The sequence below is a fragment of the Rhamphochromis longiceps genome, linkage group LG19, assembly GCF_057381845.1.
Source record: "Rhamphochromis longiceps isolate RC_006_pf linkage group LG19, R_longiceps_female_GT1.1, whole genome shotgun sequence".
In the NCBI taxonomy this organism is placed as follows: Eukaryota; Metazoa; Chordata; class Actinopteri; order Cichliformes; family Cichlidae; genus Rhamphochromis; species Rhamphochromis longiceps.
In genome coordinates this window covers 23,173,934-23,198,768 of record NC_140575.1, presented here as the reverse complement: position 1 = coordinate 23,198,768, position 24,835 = coordinate 23,173,934, and the positions used below count along the sequence as shown (strand labels likewise).

The following is a 24,835-nucleotide window of genomic DNA, read 5'->3' as shown; positions in this document are numbered from 1 at the left end:
ATCAACCAGCCAATTACATTACAGAAAAGCAATCATTCATTTCCTGCCATTTCCTTAATGATGCCATTTAAAAGCTTGAGATGAAAGTTAGTGTGGCGGAGCATAAAGCCACACAAAGTCGGGTCTTTGGAGCTGAACTTTTATTTTATTTTGAAAGGCAACTGATTATTATAAAAACAGCTGCATAAAATAAAACCGGTTACTGCTGGGGTCGAAAATGCACACATTTGTGGGGTTTCCCCCTATAAATAAATTCACATAATATTTCAGTTGGTGTTTCCTTGTGATGCTCACAAATAGGAACCTGTTTGTCATTTTTTTTTGTTGCTATCTTCACATCATTGTTGAAAGAGTGAAGATGCGATCCCGTACGGATACTGGATTGCACTCAACCTGCCTAAAAAACAAAGCCATTCATGGTGGCATGTCCCCGTTTTTTGGATAGCAGGATGAGAGGAACCCGGGTGTGTGTGTGTGACACTCTGAAGTTGTCATGACAAACTTCTGGGCCAATGATAATTTAGGTCTGTGCAAACTCGATGGCAAATGGGAGGGTCCGATCCAATCAGCGGGGGGAGAACCCTCGGAAGCCCAGCCTCCTGATTTCAACAGATTGAAATGTAAGCCTGTCTCCAGCGCCGTCAGGAAACAGATCGAGAATTTTGTCTCTCTTGTTCCTTATCGCGCAAGAAGATTTTCTTGGACGCGATTTTAGAAAGTGGACACGCTGGACGCGGAGCAGGACCCACGCAGGAGGCACAAAGCGGACACCGTATTCTTCATTTGCGGCTTTAACACGATGGGTGAGTTCAGTGTTGTATCGCTTTTTGGTTTCTTGACAGGGATGCAGCGATCGGTGCAACTTCTTAAAGCAAGGTGGGGGGAATTTAGCGAGATATTGTCTGTGGTGTTTTGACGGATTAGTTTAGTCTTTAATCCAGAGGATATAAAACAGGGCGATGAGTATTTATGTGGAGGTTACGCACGAATTTTGGCACTTCCCACCGGACATCGGTGTGAAATCTACCCTGCATGAACGACAGCTATCAGCGATCACTTAACACAGTTGATCCATAACTTCAGTTGTTTAGCGGGAGTGAAAACTTTGCTGAAAAAACAAAAATTCAAGTTTAAAATCAAGTGCAAATGTGAGAAGGTTGATTTTTTCCCCCCCCGTCGTATATAAATAACAAAAGTTGAAATATGTTGACTGAGACACAAATAAACTATCAGCATATCTGCTGAAATTCATATCTGTAATATAAGCATATATTATTTAAATATTCTGTTATATTATAAATAAGGGGTCGTTAGCAGTGTGGAGGGCCTTGGGTTGGTTACCTAATCGCTGTCTCACTGTTGTGCCTTTCTGTGTGTTTGTTTTTGACACCAGAGCCTGCCTTCGGTGAAGTGAACCAACTCGGTGGTGTTTTCGTAAACGGCAGGCCGCTCCCCAACGCCATCCGGCTCAGGATAGTGGAGCTGGCCCAACTCGGGATTCGACCCTGTGACATCAGCAGGCAGTTGCGCGTGTCCCACGGCTGTGTCAGCAAGATCCTGGCTCGCTACAACGAGACCGGCTCCATCCTCCCGGGGGCAATCGGAGGCAGCAAGCCGCGGGTCACCACACCCACCGTTGTCAAACACATACGGACATACAAGCAGAGAGACCCGGGGATTTTTGCCTGGGAGATCCGGGACAGGCTACTCGCTGACGGGGTTTGCGACAAGTTCAACCTGCCCTCCGTTAGCTCCATCAGTCGGATCCTCCGAAACAAGATTGGGAATCTGTCCCAGCAGAGCCAGTATGAGTCGGGCAAGCAGGCGCCTCATCCACCGCCACAACCAACGTTACCCTACAACCACTTATACTCATACCCGACGTCCAAAGTGCCCACTCCCCCTGGCATGCCCACCCTTCCCGGACACATGGCCATGCACAGGATATGGCCTTCCTCGCACTCTGTAACTGATATTCTGGGGATACGGTCTATTACAGAGCAACAAAGTAAGCATGGCTGCATGGAGGGCGGTTACATTTGTTTATTGCACCACATATAACCAACTTTTGAAGGGGTTTTGCACGCAAGAGTGCGAATGTGTGTGTGTATGTGTGTGTGTATTTGGAATAAAACCGGCACTTGTGTTTTTTTTCTCCCTTTGAGTTAGTGTAATTGTTTTTAAAGGCCTCCAAAAGTAACTATTGGAACGTTATAAACCCACAGGCCTTTTTGGAGAGAGAAAGCTTAAATGCCATTTGACCTGCCTGCTGATATTGATTTTAAAAGGAGGCAGGTTAGTTCAGAAACAGATGGTCCAGCTTGCAAGAATAATTAAGAGGCGGATGTGGAATATTAGAGGGACAGCGGAGGGAAAGGCGGTGAGACGAAGTGTATCAAAATGAGATGTGCTGAATGTTTGCCATGACTTGGAGCGAGTCGTTTTGTGCAGAACTGTGCATTCAGCGGTTTGCCCGATTCAGGCCTCAAATAAGTATCTCGCATTAGAATGCGTTTTCTGCTGCGTGGGTTGTGTTTTGTCCACATGCAGGTAGGCCCAGATAACTTTGCCTTGTACTCAACAAAACCGCAATTGTTTTGGAAACAGTGAAACAGGATCCAGCATAAATCAGTGCTAATGGTCGGCTCGGTGGTGTGAGAGGGCTTCTTCTAAGAGCTTGTTTTCCAGTGGCAGGAAGGGAAGTGTTGTCAGTCCATTGCCGCAATCCTGTTGCTGTCAGGATTCAGGGCTGCCATGCAGAAACACGCCCCGGCCTCTTCCACTTCCACCGCCATGCAAAGCTTCACTCGAGCAATATAAATAACATAAATGTAAAGCAGATATCCACGAAAGCTCACGGGGTGGGGGTGGGTGGGGGGAGAACAGTGTTTTGAGGGGCTGCCTTTATAAACAATTTATGCATTTCTAAATTATTAGCAGATGCTTGTGGCAGGTTTTTGAACGCTGAGTTGAAGTTTTTAGTACATTTAGTAAAGTGAGAGATTTGCCACATACTTTTTTAAAATGGGTTTGGAATTAATGGAAATGATAGGAAATAAAATAAAATAAAACACGTGCACGGCTAAAAATGTAAAATATTAGTGGCTTTGTCTAGGGTAGTTTTTATTTTTACGCACACGGACAACACATTCAAAACTCCCGAGGGTTGATAAAGTCGCAGAGTGTTATAATATTAATATGTGCAGCACGCAGTTTGTTTACAGCTCTTTGTCGAAATTGTTGTGATGGCTTCTCTCACAGTAAACAACGGGGAATCTATGTAGTGTGCCCATCATGCACAAGAAGGAGACGATGCAAGTCAATTCAATTTGTCTCCGACAGCGAGACAATTTTTTTTTCTCTAATATCCTTGACCCAGAGAGAGGGAGTCGCTTTAGCCATAACTTAAAAAAGAAATGGATTAAAAAAAAAACCCCAACTACATTTAGTCCCATGTATTCTGAGCACATTTTCTTTACGACGAATAAAATAAATAAATACATAATTAAAAATATGACAGATAATTTCACCTTTGTGTTAGGTTCTCATTCACAGCCCTAAAGAAAAATATAAATTTACGACAAAAGGCAATTATCAGGCAAAAAATACTTTCCCCAAACTTTTATTTTCAGAAGAGATTATCTCAATTTCAGACATCTGGAAAATTTTTGAAAAAAATAATACAGAGTCTAGGTTTCATACACTTGAAACTCGGCTGAAATACAGTACATCGGATAATAGATAATACAAAGATAATTGTTTAATGGCTCAAGGAAACATTTAAAGAAGCATTACGCACAGGAAAGACCTTCAACCTACGTGCTATTCATACCTAAATTGACAAATAATCAGTTCAGAATGTCACAGGGTTTATTGTCTTGTGCAACCTGGCTAACCTGCGGTTAACGGATGCATGAATCACAGCAGCGGCCTGTGCCGGTCTTTTCCCCCCCTAACCTTAGCACAGTCTCCTCCTGACCGCCCTCTCTTCTCTCTTTCTCTTTTGCCCCCCTCCCAGTTAGTGACAGTCCATCCTTTCCCAGCACCAAACTAGAAGAATGGAGCGCTATTAACAGGACTAATTTCCTACCAGCAAGCTCTCCACTAGTCAATGGCGTGGATAAGGCGCATTTAGAACCTGAGGCAAAATACACACAGGTAAAAAAGTGGAAATCTCAATTTTTAATTTTTTTTTTTTGTTTGTTTTTTAATCAGGAGTACAGAAAGAGCGAAAAGAGTGTAGGCTATTAATCTACTTGCAGACTTGAGTATTCTTCTATTTTAACAGTTAGCATGGAAACTTCCCATTTCACAGCATTAATGCGCTCCTTCTGCTGGCTGGGGTGCATTTTTATTTCACTCTCTCTTCTCTTTTTTTTATTCTGGCTTTACAAGGGGCAGTTCGTTTAGGCCCTGCTGCTTGGTCAGTGCTTTTATGGATGATTACAGAGCAGATTATTTAACAATAAGCACATCAAAGGGGGTTTAAATAGCCTAGTTATTATTAACTTTTAGGATTTTGAAAATTAAGTGTAGCGTGCTTCACACTCGAGACAATGGCTGGACCCCTGAATAAGAGCCAGTTGCCTCCTGTTTTCGTTTCCCTGGTAAATTATACAGTATTTGAATTGGCTGGTTTTAATGCTGTAGCCTAGTCAACGACAACCATCATCCCGTCATTTGTCTGTGAGTTTTAAAGTAGGCTTTGGGATATTGTTGTGTCCTTAATGGCAGTCCTGCAGCTCTAAGCGTCCGGTGCATTCGTTATTTTGCTGGAGCGGTTAAGTCCACGCTAAAAACGCCGACTCAAACATACAATAGTGAAAAATTAATACACGAATCGTTACTGACTTTCATGCAACTTAAGATGTTTTTCGTTTTATTTCCTAATGTTATGTAGCTTTAATAAAATGTATATGGCCAAACTCAATAAGCTGCAAGTCTGAAAGTGATTGGATAGATTTTTATTCAGCTTTATCTCCGCTTTTCTATCTAAAACTAACGCAGGTCTACACACCACTCATCGCAGGCCTTTAATGTCATTTCCCTCCCAAATCACGCTTGTGTGCGCATGCTTTCCTTTTCTTCTTTTATTTTGAAAGGGCTTGTGATTCTGGTCACTGACAGAAAACGTTTCCATGCACATCATTTATTTTGCTACTTTATCATGGGGGGCTTTTCATTCTCATTATGAAGGAAAAAAAAAGATTGAACCGATGCTGGAAGATTAGGAGCGCTCAAAGTGGACGCACAATAACTGTCTGAGCGGTTAGCCAAGCAGCTATACAAAAACAGAAGTGAGCCATTAAATGCAGAAAATAACAACTCCATAAATTACACAGTTTATTGCATGAAAAACAAAGAATGGCGAAGCAAGAACTGTTCCACCAAAACACTGAGGATTAAAATGTGCCCCATCACTCCGATTTTATACATGCAGACTCTGCAGCCTGCTAAGATCTAATGTGACTTTAGACTTTGTTAAATTTGTGTTTGTCAGACAGGCTGAGACGCAGGGAAAGTGCGCGGTCTTGCCAGGATCGTGTTCAAACAAGATGGCTAAACAACTTTGTATCTATCAAACTACAAGTCACTTTTTACCACCAGTTTCAAAGCACGATCTTTCTTGCAGCAGCAGGGAACTTGTTGTTTTTGGTTTTCTTTTTTAATTTTTCTAAAGGTTTACTTTCAGCTAAGAAAACTAACCAAACCTGGCCAATGAAAACCTTTGACGGCTTTACATTTCTGACAAATTTCCTAACACCTATTTTTCCATAAGGACCAAGACCGCGGCTAGAAACCTTTGGCCTCTGCTCTGAAGGCAAAGCGGGCAGATGCACCCGTGTGTGCTTCTCTGCAAGATTGCGAGCATCATTAACACAGATTAAGGTTAAATCACGAACCGCGGCTCGGAGTTAATGCAAAAGTGTTTTAAAAACGCTTGAAAGAGGCGAAATGTTTAACAAAACATAGCCTACATATTATATATATCTAAAAAAAATATTTAAAATTTGTACTCTCTAGAAATTTAACAAAAAAACAAACAAACAAACTCGTAAATGTCCTGAAGTTTAGTTTAAATTATTTGTTTAAAAAAGAAATACAGGGATTAGAGCAGCAGTAAATTCGCTAAAGTATTTTGTCGCATAGTCGACCAAATACACCAAGTGTTTTATTTATTTTTATTATTATTCATAACAATGAAACACTTTAATGTTATTATTATTAATATGAATTTTAAAACTTTTTAATAGTAATGTTAAAGTGATGTAATTCAAGTTTAAAAACGTTTTATATATACGGAGGGCGGAGGATGAAAGAACAGGTCCGCCTTATAAATTATACAATCAGATACAAGATCAGTCCCATAAATTCGCCTTTTGTATACTCGTTTGATTTTGTTGACTTTGTGTCAGACAGGTGTTGATTCAACTATGTGGTCGTTCCGGAGGCTGCAGTTAGTTGTGTTCTTGCAGTAGTCAGTTGCGTAAAACTGAAAGGGAGTTTCTTTTCTTTTCTTTCTCTCTATATACTATATATCTATATCTATGTTATATCTATACCTATAGATAGATAGACATTGCCATGAGCCGAATGTGTGTCTGTATGTATAAGTATACCATGTGCAAACACTAGGCTGTGTGTAATATATGATGTTTTTCAAGAGTGGAAATGTGTTAATTTTGGGGAAACTGTTTAATTACATTTGTTGATTTAAATTGGAAAAAAACAAGAATAATATAATGGGCTGTCTGTACAGGACTTAATGAAATACATTTCAGTATATTTGAGTGAAGTTATGATACAAAACACCCGCATACTCATACACACATGGTCAGACACCCACAAACAACTGCCCCAGACACCCACAGCCACCCAGTACAGACCCACAGACACCTGCAGGCCCAGGCCCAGGCATGCACACACACACACACACACACACACACACACACACACACACACACACACACACACACACACACACACACACACACACACACGCAGTTTTTTCTCTGTACTTGTGTTTTTATAATCACCGCAAATGCCAGTTAGGAAGATAATTTTTCATATCTCTTTTAAGATAGTTGCCAGTGACTTTGTCAGTCAAGCAAGTCTATGAAAATAAGTGAGAGGAACAGAAAAGATCCCAGTTGTATAGAAATAATTCTCAGTAGTCCGGGACCACCCAGGAACAGAAATTCTGCCTCCCTGCTGAAATGCTTTGGTGAATTCCTCAAGTTAAGTCCTGTCGCTGTGCCAGAGAAGCAAAGCCCATTCCTGGTTCGAACCATGATATTTCCCCTGTGCGTGCCTTTTCCCTCTCAGTCTGTCATGACATCCTTTAAGTGCCGCCCCCAACCAGCCTGTCTCCCATCATATGGCGCAGTTTATCAGCAACACTGGTGCAATGTCCACTTTTGAGTTGAAAACAAGCTCCATATAGTGCACGTATGCTTCCCGAAACTGGGAAAATATTTATTTTCATGTGGTAGCTGTGAAGTTAGAATTAAGCTCTCTGCTGTTTATAATTCAACCAACATCACTTTCACTTTCTTCTACAGCTTGCCCCAGTTTTTCTTTCCTTTTCTAATTACAGCAGCTGCTTTTGTGTGTTTCCCTGGGATGGGCAGAAATTTTTTGAACTTATTACAGTCCCTATTTAGGAAAATGTCTGTGGCAAACAATTTCTTTTTGATCATTTTTTAGAAAAGGAAAATGACTAATGATGAAATGAGTTATTAGTGACTTTTTAAACCTATAATTAAGAGGCTCTTATCTTAATCTTATTTTCCCCTTTCTTCTTTAAATCCCAGATGCCGAATGGCTTGCCCACAGTGAACAGCTATGTCACAGCACCCAGCATCCCTCCCTACCACCCTCCCACCCAAGTGTCACCCTACATGGGGTACAGCGCCACCACGTCGGCCTATGTGACCGGACCCACGTGGCAGCCAGCCAGTGGCAATGCTCTATCTCCCCACAGCTGTGACATTGCCACCCCGCTGGCCTTCAAGAGGATGTCAGCCAACCGTGACGCCATCCACCCAGTCGCCGCCTCGGTGCTGTGAAGTCAACTCCACAGACTGATGGGAGAAAGGGGGGTGGGAGGGTATGAAGGGGAGTGGGTTGGGTGAGAGACGGAGAGGACATTCAACTCCAAGTCTGTCCATGGTGGCAACTGTTTTCCACTCCCACTGCCAGCTTTCTATGAAGGACTCGGCCCCAGGACTCATATCTGCGCCACTGGGTATATGATGCCCCTCCGAGCTAAGCGCAGTCAGACCAAAGACACACAACGAATAAAAAGCCTGTCAGTTTTTACAGCAAATGTGTTGTCTAAAAGTACTTGCAGGACAGGTGTTCCAAAGACTGACATATGACTGCTACACCACCCATCAACATAATTCCTCTCAGATTCTTTACTGCACATCTGCAAATGTCTCTGGGCAAAATGGGGTAATGTATAACTTCATGAATACAGAATCAAAGAAAAGGGAAAAAAAACTTTACATTAGTGTTTCAGGGTGCTTAATAATAATAATTGCTATTGTTTTTTTATGTTTGTATGCTTTTTGTTTATGATTTGATAAAAGTAACTCTGTTATGGAGCGTTGTTTTCCACTTCTCTAAAAGTGTAGCCTATGCAAGAGCTTCAAAGGGAAGTTTATTTATTAGATTAAAGGTACGTTGAATGAAGTGCAATTAGTCTTACAGAAAGCATGGACATCTCCACGCACATTTAGACAGAATTGGCATTGGGCACATTGGAGTCTAGAGCATTAACATAATTAATTGTCAAATGTTGCACAATGAAATTGAATGTATCTTATTAAATTGTTTGGCTTTTATTGGTCTTCGTGGAGTTTTCTGGCTGTTTGGGGATTCCTCAACACTTATTATTCGGAGAACAGAAAACAAGTGCACCATCACAGCTAAAAATATTTCATCTCTTTTTCTTCCAGCTATTCTAGACTCAGGGCATTGTGGCCTACTGGCCTGTTTTACATGAGCAGGAAACTGCTTTCCATAAAAGAAAAAAAAAAAAGACGTGTGCACGCTGACAAGGCCTGTATTTTCTATTACCATGCGTCATGGCTCACTAGGAAACTTCATCAGAAATGCTTTGGGAGCACGAGTGTTTGCGACCACTTGAAGCAATTCTTTGAAAGTCCTTTGGCCATTAAAAATGGGTACATGTCTTCTCACCTCATTACATTTAATGCGGTCCTTTCTGTAAGCATAAAAAATTATACCTGTGCATTAGAGTGACAAAAACACAATTTGAGTAATTTGGGTTCGCACTATTTTAACAGATTATTCCCATAAAAATTATAAATAAAAATAAAACACAAATGAATAAAATGTGCAAAACATAAGAGAATTTTGGACATTTCCCACTGCAACCAAACTGAAAAAAAGTCAAAATGCAGTGTATATTTATACTTTGAAACATAGAATATTAATTCCAGTAAAGCCCTGCTGTCTTTAAAAAATAATAATAACAGCCTAATGTCATGCATTATAATTTTCAACCATTTTAAGTCATAGAATTTTTTTCATATGGTTTTGTGGGAAAAATAGTAAATAAAAATATCAGCTTTTCAAACAAATTTGAGATCTGTGTGCCCAAGAGTCCTAGACTCCTGGGGTCAGGTGCAGTCCATGTACATTCAGAGAGCCACAAATAGACTCATTGGCCTGCGGTTTCCAAGGTCATCAGACATGTGACCCAAACACGAACCTCCAGCAGCCACATAAAGGGCCAAATAGGACTGTCAGGGCCAACTCAACGTGTTCATTACAAAGGAAAAGCACATAGGCCATCTGACAAATGACATGTTTGCAAAATGATGCAAAAATACTTTCTGAAAGTGTAGAGGGGGGAAGAGTGTAGTGTAATAAATTACGAGTGAGTCTGGCAAGCCCTGTCTAGCCCTGCAGTGGAAACCACAGATTTACACAAACTGGGCTTTAGTTGAAGTTGTAGATTGATAACTTGATATAGGTGCTTACCCAGCTCTTTCGCATAGCATTACCTGCTGCCGATGGTTCAGTAGGTGCGCGGCTCAGTTTTTCTTTCCCTCCCGCGATACAGCATAAACAGCCTCTGCACGTGACAGTGTCAACAGTCCTCCCCATGCAGGAGCTGATTTGACTTGGAAAGCAGTCTTCCCCGCATCCAGTGGTCACGGACCGTTGCTCAGGGATCGTAGTGTTTCTTTGACCGTATGTGAACCACATCACAGAGACGAGATGTTCACTCGCTGTACCAGCCAGCCATCACGGCCACCCTTTTACCATCCACCATCCATCATGAACGGCAAATGATAGTTAAGTCTCTGAGTGGCATGAAAGAGTCGTTACACGCTCTGTTCTTTACCTCAGCCGACACACAACAAGGCCAAACAACTTTTCCTTTCAACTAAGCTACATGAACTGCACACAGCCTTGTTAGTCTAGTCTGACTCACAGAACAAAATTAAAATGTGGTTGTCTTAATTGACAACAGTATTCAAAAAACAGGAACAGTGTGTTTTCTAGACAGGAGGAAGCTTCTCGAAAGTCTAACAATCCCTGCTCTTGTAGTTTAATGTTGGTCAGCTTTATGGAAAGAGAGGTCTAAAAGGCGTACTTAAAAAAAAAATAATAAGGGCAGACACGTGTTTACAATTAATTAAGTTGAGTCTGACTTCAGTGTCATATGGTTATCTTTACTTCTCCGCATGCAATTAGAAGCAAGACAGCCATTTACAGAGTAACACTGAGCAGAGAAAGTAATACCGGCTGAATACAGGACTTCATGCGTGCTTCTGCTCAATGAACACTTTTAAAAGCAGCTGACAACAGCCAGAATGTTTTCTTAATGTCTTAAAACAACAACAGTGAGGAGACAGGTGAGCAAAATGGAAAAAAATAAGTGCCGTGTTTTTAAAAATCACGTCTGGTGCCGTGTCTTTGTGTGTGTGTGTGCATGGCTGACTGCTTTTTACCTACAGTGTAAATTGCAGACATTTTAATATACTAATCATTAACCACATTTGCACTGGGAAAGGCAGGTAGAGCCATGCCCAGGTTGCAGCCTTGTCAAAGCGGAGCCACTGAATTGAGATGTTACAGATGAGGGTGGGAAAATCCATAAAAAGGGCGCAAAGAAAATGACGTGAGGGAGACTTATAAGATTTATGATTATTGCAGTGTGCAGGGAATTCATGGTAAAGTTTCACAAGCTTTTAAAATACAGATACAGATTCAGAACTCCATTACATAAAGGACAGGTTAAGCTCTTACAATTCCATCAGTCTTCAAGCCACAGTTGTTAGTCTCTCACCGCGGGCCCCTAGGCAAAAACTAGGAGCCGTTCCATTTTGGCAGAGAGTGACTCCCACATTAATGATGACTGTCAAATGCCAACGTGGCTCACTATACCAGCTACCAGATGAAGTTAAGATGAGTCTCTTCGAGAAGCCACTATGCCTAAGGCTGTGCAACAGGTGTGTGTATATATGTGTTTTTGAATATTTGTATAAGAAACAGACTGAGAGTGAGAGAAAGAGAAAGTGTGTGGTAACCCCCTCGATCCCTGCAGCCCCATTTGAATTCTTGGGGCTTGTTATTTTAGCTTGCACTAAATGTTCGAGCGCTGACTACCCGCCAGAGAGAGAAAGACTGACACTAAGTTGGCTACGAAGCGCTCGGATGACAAAAAGGAGAGTGATGAAGTGGCAAACTGTAGAAAGGGGATATTCTTATATCGATGCCAAGATGAAACGGTCCCAGTTAAGACAAAAACAACAACACGAATCTACTGTTACAGGACACGCAACACACAATTATACAGTGACGAAAATGTGGGTTCATTTTTTCTTTTTATTTGTTACCAATACATGAAAGAACTGTCCAGTTGTTGTTTTTGATTTGAGGTTTTTTTTTCAGGAAGGTCTTAAAAAGGAAAATCCACACAACATTTTATCAATAAAACCTTGAAAACATATAAAACTCAGATTTTTTTTTTGGAGGTACATTAAAAACAGAAGAATCCCATCGAATACTGTCCATTTTCATGGTGCAGGGTGCACCAAAACCTTCATATTTTCCATAGCACTTTTCTTGACAAAGCCAGAAAATGATTATTGAAAAAACTGAACTGCATGTTAAATTGTTGTTGTTGTTGTTTTTTTTTAAAATAACGTGGAAAACAGGAAGCTCTCAAAGATGTTGACAGTTTTGTGACTGATTGTCTCAGGCAGGACGGTTTGCCCCCAGCATCCAGTATAATTATGGAACGACATCAAAAGAGACTCTCCGCGTGCCTTTGCGATGCCATGGGCTTCTGGTGCCAAGTTTGATCCGTGTATTAAGAACAAACTGGCAAAAACATATGCATTAATAACTTTTGCAATAAGCTTTCATAACGTCAGTGTTCTTGTTAGACATTAAAACACTATTTCTGCTAAGGCTCAGTAGTACACGGATGAAGATAGGTGTAATCAATAAGCAGACTTCCAAGGAATCCTCCAAAAGTTGCAGTAGCACTGGGAGCAGTGCTTTGCTGCACAATGAGGTGTTCTTGAAGGCTGCTGAATTTAAATTTAAATATGATTTCTACTCTACACTATGTCTGAACTTCCTGATTGCATCTTGTATTTGCATTTATGAATACATATACCATAAAAAGATGAATATGTATATATATATATATATATTATAATGTGATAAAATAGGAGACTGGAGATTGATCGTTGTACAAACTCATCTATATATGTTCAAGTATAGCTGTAAATAGACAGAAATCAGGATAATCATAAAAATGCCTTCACTCTATTTTTGGTGTTTTATGTCATTTGAACACATTTCAAGTATTTCTATATAAATAGAGTTCATATTCTGAAGCGTTCAGCTCAGTCTACTTTGTCTTTGTCTATTTAATCTGTGATTGTTGCACCAAACCAGTGAGATGAGCCCAAAAAAGAAGAAAAACATGAGAACTACAACCAATGAAATGTGAAAACACTATGTTAATGCATGACTTCATTAGGAACACTGATTTGTCAATGATTTTAAACTCAATGAAGACTATTTTCAGGTATTAGAACAGTTCCTTCAGACTCAAAATGTGTTGTAGCATTTTGAATGTGGGAAATGAAAGCTGCATTTTAAAACATAATATAATGCTGATTTGGTAATTTGAGTTTTTTGTATTCAAGATAAAAAAAATATCGAATTTATTCCGATATGACTCTGATCAGGTAACGATACTTGCAATAAGGCACAGTTCATAAGGCACCATTGTGGGGTTCCCTGTTTTGTTACCAGTTTCTCTGCAGCCACTCAGACACATATTCATAGACCAACAGCATTACTGCTCCACCTGTGAGAGAATATAAGAGAAGTACCCGTTGTGAATTTGATTTTCAGAGGCTTTACTTCCCCAGTGAGTTTCTGAGAGCAGGAACATGTGAAAAGCTTGTAGCACTTGTTTACAAAGGAGGTGGACGGTATCTCTAGCTCACTGTATTTCCATTTAAAGCTTATTATTGTGGAATATTATGTAAATACTGTTCCTTGGAATCTGCTGAGAAGGAAATAGTGTTTGCTACAGCCTTATTTCACTGGAAGCACTGCATGCAAAGTTGAAATGCTAATATGCTTAAGGGAAGGCTTTTTCTTGCTTAATCGCTCTCTTCACCAGCCTTATCTGCTGCAACAGGTGTGACAGATGTGAGGATGACAATGATTTCAATATTAACACGAGGAATTTTTTTTTTTCTTACCTGGTCCAAGCCTCATTATCTTGGGAACCAATCCCTTGTATAGTGCCAAATACCTGCAAAGAAAGGAAAGAAGAGCTGTAAGGTGTTAATGTGCAAAGATTTTAGCTAGAATCCAGTATATGTAAATCGTTTCAGTTTGCGTAATGGCTGTGCTGCGATGGAGTTGAAATGTAAATTAGTGCAAATGGAGTGGTGGTGTGTAAATTTTAGACTGCACATAAGTACTTCTCATGTGTCCTACTTCATATGTCAAATCCAGCACAACTCAGAGGCAAATTTTAAACCTCTGACATCACTTCATTTATTAAATATCATTTTAGATGCTTTGCAGATCTCAAAGAAAACCAATGTAAGTGAACTCTTGTGTATGATAATCTATTATCATTTGATCTAAAAAAGAAATTCAGAAGCTGCCTAGCAATTCATGAATCAAGCCCCAGCTTTATTAGATGTAATGTATGCAATGCATCAATACTTACAGTTCGCTATTATAATAAGCAAGTTCTGAATAGAGTCATTTTTACATGATAAATCTATTTGTTTTTGTAAGTGTTTGACTGATCTGAGTCCTTCCATATGCTGGTTGTATACATGCGCCTGTGCTCTTGCTTGTGAATGCATGAATGAGTATACATGTGAGAGCCTGTCTGTCAGTCTGTCTGTCTGCTGCGCTGCCTGTCTGTCACTCCATCAGGTATATAGGGTCCAGCGGCCAGCGCTACCGAGTACCTGCTCCTTAATGCATTCAAGGTGATCAGTGGCTGTCCGCCTCCGCCTCGTGCTCCCTGTCCCGCTCCCTGCCCCCGCCACTGATGGCGTTAATAAGGCTCGACCCACTTCCTCCCTGGCCCTCTGTCTGATTAGATTGACCCGTGGAGCGCCGTGCGGCTCGTTAGGGTCTGCTTAATGACGTCTCCCATAGGGACCACTAATTAGCTGGGACTGTGTTGTGTTAGAGAAGGGGACTGGATGTGGCGGATGGGGCACCATCCATGCACCCCTGCAACGACAACATTTCAGTGCCATTCTTGCAACAACCTCTATACTAACAACATCCACTAACTACAAACATATCGCTGGCCCTTGTCTAGCGGAGCAGCATGGGGGAAAGTGGAAAGCCTGAGGCAATTGCTAGCATAACATACATCTTTCCTTGAAGCTTCCATTTAGAGCTGTCATTCTTTGAGGCATGAAAATATGTTAACATTTACTAAACAACTGACAGGCTGCAGAAATGTATGATTGTACTCATGGGGAATACAGCCCAGAATCTAACATCATTATTTAGTTTCCATTCATTGGATCACAGTTTTGCATGAAGCTATTCGTGCTTTTTTGCTGTATTTAGTGTAGGAAAGTCACTCCACACAATCAAACCCTGCTAACTTGTAGCTCCAGCTGGTACATTTGTCTTCTCTGACAGCCAGTTTGGCAGATAACCAACTATCGACTGCTAACAAAACAGACAAAGTGGCTCATTAATTCTTGAATGAATCAGCATTCCAGCTTTTGTCCCGAACATCCCCTGTTTTTCTCCTCCCACATTTGTCCATACCCCTCTTCGCGGTACACTAGTGCCATGGTCTGGAAGCAGGTGCGGTACTTGATCTCTCCTGGCACTGGCTGGGGGCCCTGGATCCGGCTCTTGGCTACATCGAAGGGAATATTCACACAGGAGGAGATGGTCCCAGACAACAGGCCGATGGTAAACTTGCGCAGGAACTCTAGGGTAGGGTCCTGAAAAAGGAGGAGATAAAATTAGGTATGCCTTTTTAAGGGTGACACTTATATTTTTAAAGTGTGAACCACAGGGTTAAATTTGGTCCCATAAAACATAAACAGCAAATAGAGCTTTTGGAAATAAAAAGGAAAGTAGTGACAGGGAGTTGACAAAGTCAGCGCTGAGACATTACGTGTCTACGTCTATGAGCGAATGTGGGGGAGAGCATGAGGGGACTTGTGCATATGATTGCAAAGCTTGCATGAAAGCCCTGATCATTTTATGGTAGCGGGGGGCAGATTAGTGCTTCCTGACTGCAGTGCAGCATTCTGATTGGCTGAGCAGAAGCACATGTTCACCGGGGAGCCAAGACAGAGGATTTATAAACAGGGTTCATGCAGGCAGACTGGGGAGGCATATGGGGACAATTTGGGTAATTGGGCTGTGACTCGGCACAGGGGTATTACTGTACCAAAGAAGCCCAGACTCAGAGAGCTCTGACAGCTAATTGGCCAGGATATTTTTACAAATGACAGCAGCCTCTCTGGTCCAGGCCTTTCTCAAGCGGCTGGACACCCTGAGAGCCGTGGTAAATCAACAGCTAATCCCACTTTTTCTATTTTTTTTCAAGTGGGATGTGGAGAAGGGGGCAACGTAACTGTGGCCTAAGTACACCCATCAACCCACTTCCTAACAGCCTTAAGCAAACATCTCCTCACACATTCACTTGTGAATGATGGCAGTGTGCTATCTGCCTCCTCTGTTAGTCAAAAGGCCACATGAGAGAAACCTGGACTCGACAGTCTGAATTCGACTGCAGACAAGTTTGAGTTGCAAGCTCATTGCTCATGTTGCTGACACAAGGCCTTTGAAGAAACACCACTATCAGCTCAGCCTGTGAATTGCACAACGTCCGCAATATTTCTGCTTTTGCTGTCTCGACAATGGCCACTGTTAGCATCTAACAAACAGGATCGCTCCATCAATGTGCATCGAGACGGATAATTCCCAAAAAGCAACTGCCACAATCTAAGAAGGGAGCTATTTGAGTCATCCAGCCACATAATTATCATTCACAGAAGATGACCACTTGGTTTTCTGTACATCATGCGTCATTGGAAAAATGTTGAAAATTTAGCAGAGCCTGGCCTCCCACTGTAACCCTCCTCTTGAAAATAGTACAGTTGTCTGCTTCCAATTAGTTCATTGGAGTTAATCTAATGCTCCAGTTTGCACATGTGGAACTGGCGTATGGTAATGTTTCCATTAAACAAAATTAACTTTTGTTTGGGCCATCAGGAACTGCCGGATGTGTAATCTGAAACTTTGAGGATGTTATGAAGAGCAAACAGAAGAGGTATTAGTGGGGCTGATCTTACAAGTCCTCTCTGATTTTTGCTTCCTTCCCTCCATGCCAGTCAGGCTAACTAATAATACTGTTAAATACATTTGGTATTTCCCTGTGGCAAGGTTGTTGGCACACATGCATATCACATAGCCTATGGATAGCAAAAAAACTAGGTGTAGTCAAGGTTACCAATGTCAAAGCAAGGTTAAAGTGGTTTGGAAAAAAACCCCAAAACAAGTAAGTGTGTGATCATAGATTATGATTGGCATATTACTGGGTTGGTAGGAATAGCGTCCTTGACATTGAAGTAGAAGCCAAAGTAGATCATGTTGAAAACTCCATGGCGCCCCAGTGTTGATGTTAATCCTTTATTAAGGCCCCTCAGTCCAAAGCCGTCTGACTTAATTATCCGTCTTGCTTGGGCAAAGGAGGAGGGTTGCTGTATTGGAAAGATTGAATTCGAAAGAAACACATGTGAGCAGATTTCTATGGAAAGATGTGTAGATTACCAATATTTTACACATTATGACAATATTTGATTTCAGTCAACCTCTTTGAAGGAATCCCTGTTGGCCTGGAGACTGACTTTCACCACCTCGAATGGATTGATCACTAAAGCCTCAGTCAAGCCAGAACCAAGCCCTGCTGCAGACAGCGCCTAAAGGGGAGTTGGACGTGATTTAGGACTCAGAATGTGGAGATAATATTTGGGTAGAGACAGAGCAAACTAGATAAACTGATGAAGACAATGAAGAGTGACAACGTGTCCGGGTTACAAGAGCTGCCGTTGTTATTTCATTTCCAGAAACCTGAGTCTTTTTGTCTTGTCTAAAATATGTATTCGTCACAGCCATCATTGTTACTTCTTGACAAATGCTTTAAGACGCCTGTGTTTATCATCAGACAGAATGCCAGATGACAGATGGGAATGAGAGGAAGGTGAGCAGAAAGTAGGAATGTGAGCAAGGTAACAAACTTGCACTGAAGAAGCCAAAAAATTATTTTCTGCTTTCATTCATCTCATCACAATCAACATGCACTAATGTAGCACCGATTTTATACAACTGGCTGTTGCAACACTGCATGTACTTACATTGGTCTGTCTATTTCTGCATCTAAGTGTGTGTGTACATGTGTGTGTGTGTACATGTGTGCGTGCATGCGTGCATGCGTGCTCAGAGCGAGGCGTAATGGGAACATGTCAAGAACGTGTCTATAGCTCATTACTCTTCCTGCCTCTTTATCCTGCTGTCAGAGCCCCGGGACCCATCCTCTCAGACATGCCTCGCGATGTTTACACAGCCAGCGAGCCACGTTTTAATTCCTTATTTGTATTATTACTGTGTGTGTCCTCATTAATCAGAGTGAAGGCATTCAGCTGTGCCATGCTGAATAGGGGGGAAGAGAGCACCATTCACAACCAATCTGTAATTCACTTGCACTAATGATCTGATGTGATTACAGTACTTGATATGCGAGGGCCTCTGGGGGGAATGGGGTTAGAGGTACTTGAGGAAGAGGAAGGGGTGGAAAGAAGATAGTCAGAAGGAGGCATAAGAAGAGTGGGAAGAGGGCATGATGAATGGGACAGGTAAACATTACTCCAGAAATGGCTGTAAAAACAAGATGAGGATATTCTCCACGCTGGGGCGGCTTTGACACTGAGCTACAGGTAAGCCATCCATCATGGCTGACACTTGGCTGCCACCTGAATAGGTGGTGTGCGGTGACCACACCCCACCAATACAAATCTTTCTAGCTTAAAACTCTGACTCAATATAACAGAAAATCAATTACTCAAGAAGGATGAAACCTCTTCTTACCTCATGGCCTGTGGTGTAGCCAGTCTCCAGAATTAACAACCGCCAAGCAAGTTGGTCAAGTTGGTTTTAAAGTACTGTGTTAAATATTAGACTATTTTGGCTCTACTTCCAAACATCGGGGTTTGAAAGGAGTGGTGACTATGAAGTTTTGTGGGTTCATCTTAATTTAAGAGGCAATCTGTGTTTATGTCCAGGCTATAAAGAATCCCACCTGCTTAACTTGGGGATGAAGAGAAAAAGGTGCTACTATATAAACGATATAATCCCAGTGGGTTGTCCCAGTGTAGCCACGCTGCGATAAAATAACGTGATTAAAGTTAACTAAATGGGAACTTGAAATTTTAATACACTGATTTTTAACTGCCTTTTTTCTCGAATTGGGATTAGTTGCTGTTGGACGTGCAGTTGAGGTTGGGTAAACGATATTATCTGATCAGCTGTCTCAGTTGTTATGAATTCAACCTTTAGATCACTAGCATGTCACAAACTTTGCTGGACTCCTTTTGCTGTTTTAAATTGTAAGGTCTGACTTCCCATATGGCTGAGCTTATTTAAAAATGACTGAATGTCACAGCAGACAGGCAGTATTGTTACCGCCATAGCTTTTCTACTTGCTTTACATTCATTGTAGAATTGCAAAGTGATTTTTCGTCTGTGTCAGCAGTGAAGGGGCACACTCATTTTGTTTGAATAAGCATTAATCAAATTGTCAATGGACAAACCAGACTGCAGATTCCAGGATTATACCGAGTGCAAGCACTATGATTGCTGTTGTGACTCCAGGTTACAGATTTGGGTTGTCTTTTATATTAACACAACATACAGCATGGGCAAAACGCAGCACCTGCCCAATGTTAAGTCTGCACCGTAGTCTTATGGTAACTGTTGCTGTTATGCAACATTTAGCTCCTTCCTATCTTCAATTTTAAAAAAAATCTGAATAGATTCTCACACAGTGTGAGTCAATGAAATGAAAACAAAGTAATTATTACTTGTGTAATTTTAAAAAAGCCTTCTAATAAGCTGCCAGTTATACTGGATTAACACATACGTAGCAGCACCGAACAAACGCTTGTAGTTTTTGTGGCTGCTCTGTTGCTGGGAATGAAGCTCATAAAAGCAAAGGTTCAGCCAGAGACATGGAGTCATTAGTGCCACACTGATCACAGCTGATGTCCCAAACTGAGTGCCAACTACATATAAATGTTGCTTCATACATTTAAATGCTAAACTGAGGTGAAAGTGGAACATTCAGGGTTTGTTTCAGAAGTTCTAAAAATGACATTGACAGCTACATAAATGACTAAATGTGTGCTGAATTGCTCGCACTATGCCAACAGTATTAATTTAAGCTCTGGAAATCATTTCATGTTTATCTTGTCCAATGTGTGACCAAGATAAAAAACACAAAATGAGTAAGAATTTCCCTTCTAAACCTATTCCTTCATTACTAAAAGTTTTACATGAAACAGCACTGAAAATGAAATGTTAACAAGGACATTTACATTTTTATTAATTCATTTGCCTGGCAAAATTATTCTTGGCATTTGTCTTTGTTTTAAAAGCCTTTGGCAGGTGAGCTGTTTTTATACTCTAAAACATTATTCCAAATCCGGTGTGCGTGCGTATTTCTTTTTTCAAGTGAGAGTGTATTCAGGTGTCCCTGGATGGAAGACTCACCACACCGGGAGACAAAGGGGTCAAATTCAGCAACTTCTTGTACTGCTCAAAGGTGAAAAACTGCAGTGGGAAAGATCAGGATAAAAGCGCTGTCAGAAAGTGACATCTGTGCACACATACACACCCACATATGGTGTACATAAAGAAAGCTACCTTAAAAACACACAAAAGGAAAGGGGGAACTACATGAAGATGGCATGTATTTAGTAAACGAACATGAAATGACGGTACGCTTTGAATTTCAGACCTTGATCTTTGTGGAAAGACAAAAGTCTCAAAAGCAGACAGATCCACGGATCTGTTTATTTGACCAAGGGCAAAATGCCAGCAAGACTGTTTTAATCGGAGCTTTAATTTGTTTTCTGGCTCCAGACATTTCTCACCACCTAGCTTTGTTCTCAATGTGAGTGATTACCCCATCTTCTCAGTGTGAGTGCTTACTTTTAAAGTTCACACATCCTTGTTTCCAGCATCTCATTACAGAGGTGTTCTATGCCAAGCATCAGGGCCCTCTGCGCCACCCAACCCCCCGCTCACCCCAATCCCTGTCACCCCATTACACGTTAGCTCCAAATGCTAAACCTCATTACAAATATCCAAAGATGGCTCTCAAGAGATGGCTTTCTTTCAAATGCTTGGTCTTCCAAATATTGACTTACAACAGAATGAACAGGAGTGGCTGAGGAGGCAGACATGGCAGAGGGCGTCATGTGTTTAATCAACACGTGTGTACCATGTTAGAACGATTGTGGTTTGAGTGTTTTCATATGGGAGTGAAGCAGTTTGCCAAGAAACCAGATCCTGAGCGTTGCATCATATGCCGAGAAGCTCTGCGGCCATCAGTGAACAAACGGCCATGTCCTTTGTCTCACCTTGACTGCTCTCTTTGGTGTCTCTGCCAGAATAGGAGGTAGGATTCCCTTGTAGAATCCAAATACTCTGTAGAAAGAGGAAATAAAATGTTTCTCTGTAAAGTGTGTGTGTTAGTCCCCATAGGGAAATAGTTCCTCTGCATTTAACCCATTCACCCAGTGAAGCAGTGGGCAGCCACCAGTGCAGCGCCCGGGGAGCAGTGTGCAGGGACGGTACCTTGCTCAGGGGTACCTCAGGGTAGCCGTTCAGTGGAGTCGAACCCCCGACCTTCCGATCATGGGGCCACCACTCTACCTAATGAGCTATCCCTGCCCCTCTCTGGCACTGAATTCGACTTAAGTTTTTGTAAAATGTTAGTTTACTTTTACATTGTACGTGTAGTGTATCAACACTACACGCACATCGGATCAACCAAACTGCTGCTGAAATATCCTCTAATACACTGATAACTTTACATCAACTTATTATTCATCGTTGTAATGCAATACAGCTCAACACCACAGCAACTCTAACTTAGGATACAAAGTACAGATTGCATAGGATTTAGGAAGTTTTAGTTATGCATTTTGCCATGTTCCAAGACAAGTTTCAAATGGCTGCTCACTGATTTTCATATTGTATGGAAATAAGTGGAAGCCAATGAACGTCACAAGGCAGCGTGGTGCAGTGGACAGCACTGTCGCCTTGCATCAAGAAGCTTTAATCCACTATTCAGGGCTATGCATGCTTGATAAAGACTTGGCTTTGCGTGATGTCGCAGTGACTTGCTAGTCAAATTTGAGTTAAGGAATTCATACAATGTGCAGAATTCCTGTTTAAGGTTTATATAAAGGTTTAAAAATCACAAAGGGATTGGCGTGACATTTTCTCTTCCTCCTTATTCAGCAAGGCACATTTTCAGATATACTTTCAAACCACAAACCCTGGTAAACATGTTCTACATGAATATGCTGAGGAAATGATTTAAGGGTGTTTTTTCAGTATTTGATATGTTGGATATTTCAGAAGCAGTAGCTGTATAATTTTAGTCAATTTGGTCGTTTGCCTGTGCTCGATTATACATCCAGCCATGATTTAAGGCAGAGTCAGAGCCAGGAAAAATAATAAAATGATACAGTGAGTTATTCATATTGAGATGTGTATCTACATGGAACACAGGCTATATTTTGGAAAAGCGAATTTTATGTAATGCCTTCACAAACTAAATGAACAGATTGTTAAATTAGTCATTAACACACTTATTGGGTGCTTTTTTTGAATTATATACAAATCTCTTCTTAACCTTTCCATGCTGTGTTCAGATTCACTCAGATTCTTGGATATAAGCTGAGTTACCCTCTCATAGGTAAATGCCCCTTTGTAACCAGGTGAGGTATGTTAACGGCTGATGGAAAAGTAACAAAAGAGCACATATATAGATTCACACGAATGTCTGACTGGTTTTTGATGTACACATGCAAGAGGACAGTAGTAGGCTTTGTTTTGCACACTGCATGTTTCGTATACATTCAGAAGTGCACACACATGCATTTCCCACAGCCTTCAGTTAGGTCAAAACATGTTAGAACATTTAGGACATTTGTTTGAACTGGTCTAGTTTACATTAATGGGGCCAGATTGACATACTTTAACTTTTTCTTACTAGTAATATGTTGTTTTTGTCAAACTTTACCACGTGTGCCACAGGCTCCAGGTCTAAAACGCAGCACATCTGAAGCATCGGATACTTTGAGTCATTAGCTTTTGTGTTGATAGCAAACTGTTCCTGGCAACAGCTACCTCTCCTCCACTATTATCATTCCTAAATGTTGTTTTAAGGGGACTGTCTTGAATTAAAACAGGTAAAACAGGTTTAAATCTTCAAAGAAGGGAAGCAGCAGAGGCCACTACTCTTATACTATCAGTATAAAGGACAGGACAGGTCAGGACATTTTTATCCATAATAAATCAATCAATCTGAAGATGGGGTTATGCATGTGTAATTGCGATAAATATTTCAATAAATATTTTGTTTAATTGCCGTGCAAAGCTCAGGGCAACGATGTGTAAACACATAACAAACGTGTTGCTATGGAAAAACTACATTCTTTTGTGGTCACCACCCATCACAAGCTTTTTAGATTTCCCGCTTCCTTGTTTATTTACCATTGAGATATTTTCCATGATCCAAATTCCATTCATGGAAAATGCAAAATATGCTCTTCGATCACAACGTTTCAAAGCTTCCTCTGTTCAATTTTTTTGTTGCTACCTTACTTCTTGAAAGAACACTTTCAAATGACATCAGTGGTTATTGTGAAACTGCAAGATGGCCTTAATAAAAAAAGTTTCATTCAGCTGTTTTCTTTTCTTTAAAAAAAAAAAATACAAAACAAAATAAATATTCCGTGGCTAGTTATCTGTGCCAGCTCTAACCTCGAAAAGTGAAAACACACATCAGTGAATCAGAGATGCACATTATGACATGCCCTTCATTACAATGTGGAATACAAGTCATTTTGAAGGAATAGTTACCAGAAACCTGATGGCGTTCTGAAGATTTACTTCTAAAACTCAAGGCTAATATTACAAAGTCTTTGCTATGCTACAAAATAAGAATTTCTCTTTCTCGACCTGCAGATAGAGACTCAAGTAGAGGCTCCAAATGTGGGTTGATGCACAGCTAAAAAAAAAAAAGGTTCAGAGAAAAGACACGATTTACTCGGTATTTCTCAGTTGTTTCAGGAAATCATCTAGCCTCCCCCCCATTTGTCATCTAAACAAACACACCACCCTGACAGCAATTAATGGGACTAAGGAGTCAAAAACTAATCTTTTAGGCCTTTCCAAGGAGTTTACTGACAAATAAAAAGTAGCCTTATTACCAAAAATAATTTCTTTATCTAAAAATAAAAAATAATAGATAATAATATTCTGTAAATGTACACATGGTCATTAAATATTTGTTGTGGCGAAGGGAAAGTGAAACTATCAGAGAGGGCAAACTGATATTGAATACAAGTCAAAGAGGACAACATGGCGTGGCCGACTGTATCCTGTGAACAGCAGCACCAGCTCTGTTGTGGCAACATTCTCTAAAAGTCAACAGAGATGATCTTGGTTGATTGGGTACAAGTGTAAATATTTTTGCTGCTGGAACACATTTCCACTGACTATAACCTGAGACCGACAGGCGATTACGCTTGCACAGAATCCACAGCGGCGAGGGCGCCTAGCAAAAACAGCAGCAAACCACAACTAATTATCAAAAGACTTTTCATCAGGTGATCCAGCCTATTTGATCAACACCTGAAGCTACACAAGCAGCGCTGGCTCTGGGTAATTGAGCCCGCATTATCATGCCAGAGCAAGGGATTATCGCTGAGCAAAATGCTGCCTGGAAGCCAAAAATGAATCTCTTATATGGTTTGTGTAAACAAGTTATTTCAGTCAGACGGAAGGCCTTTCCCTCTCCTCTCTTTGTCCATGCAAATGGTGGCCACAGATTTCCCGGGTGTGGTCAGGCTGGGGAGCCACCAGGTGATGAAGGAGGAGTGAAATTTGTTACAGAACAAATATGGCCTCTAGTGAGTGGCCATCATTTGAATCCTTATTTGATTGCCAATGTAAAGTACACACT

The 24,835-nt window shown here is 41.0% G+C and overlaps 2 protein-coding genes across 2 annotated transcripts in view; one reads left to right on the top strand and one right to left on the bottom strand.

Annotated features, from left to right (window-relative positions):
- Positions 1–601: 601 nt before the first annotated feature.
- Positions 602–8,780, top strand: pax9 (paired box 9). The gene is made up of 4 exons (XM_085392507.1): positions 602–803; positions 1,394–2,008; positions 4,019–4,158; positions 7,815–8,780. The coding sequence occupies exons 1-4, from the start codon at positions 800–802 to the stop codon at positions 8,067–8,069; spliced, it is 1,014 nt and encodes a 337-aa protein (XP_085248633.1). The 5' UTR covers positions 602–799; the 3' UTR covers positions 8,070–8,780.
- Positions 8,781–11,854: 3,074 nt separating this feature from the next.
- slc25a21 (solute carrier family 25 member 21) overlaps positions 11,855–24,835 on the bottom strand; it is an 83,719-nt gene continuing 70,738 nt past the window's right edge. Inside the window, exons 5-11 of the mRNA XM_085392508.1 lie at positions 21,216–21,282; positions 20,344–20,403; positions 17,391–17,498; positions 17,115–17,279; positions 15,328–15,509; positions 13,773–13,825; positions 11,855–13,369 (exon numbers count right to left, since the gene is read on the bottom strand). Of these exons, the coding sequence (XP_085248634.1) occupies positions 13,308–13,369; positions 13,773–13,825; positions 15,328–15,509; positions 17,115–17,279; positions 17,391–17,498; positions 20,344–20,403; positions 21,216–21,282 (697 nt within the window). The 3' untranslated portion in view covers positions 11,855–13,307. The remainder of the gene's footprint in view (positions 13,370–13,772; positions 13,826–15,327; positions 15,510–17,114; positions 17,280–17,390; positions 17,499–20,343; positions 20,404–21,215; positions 21,283–24,835) is intronic.

Bases quoted from the DNA above. Each gene is read 5' to 3' on its own strand.
- pax9 (XM_085392507.1), top strand. The intron at 2,009-4,018 runs GTAAGCATGGCT...CCCCCCTCCCAG, and splicing joins GTCTATTACAGAGCAACAAA to TTAGTGACAGTCCATCCTTT. The intron at 4,159-7,814 runs GTAAAAAAGTGG...TTTAAATCCCAG, and splicing joins CTGAGGCAAAATACACACAG to ATGCCGAATGGCTTGCCCAC.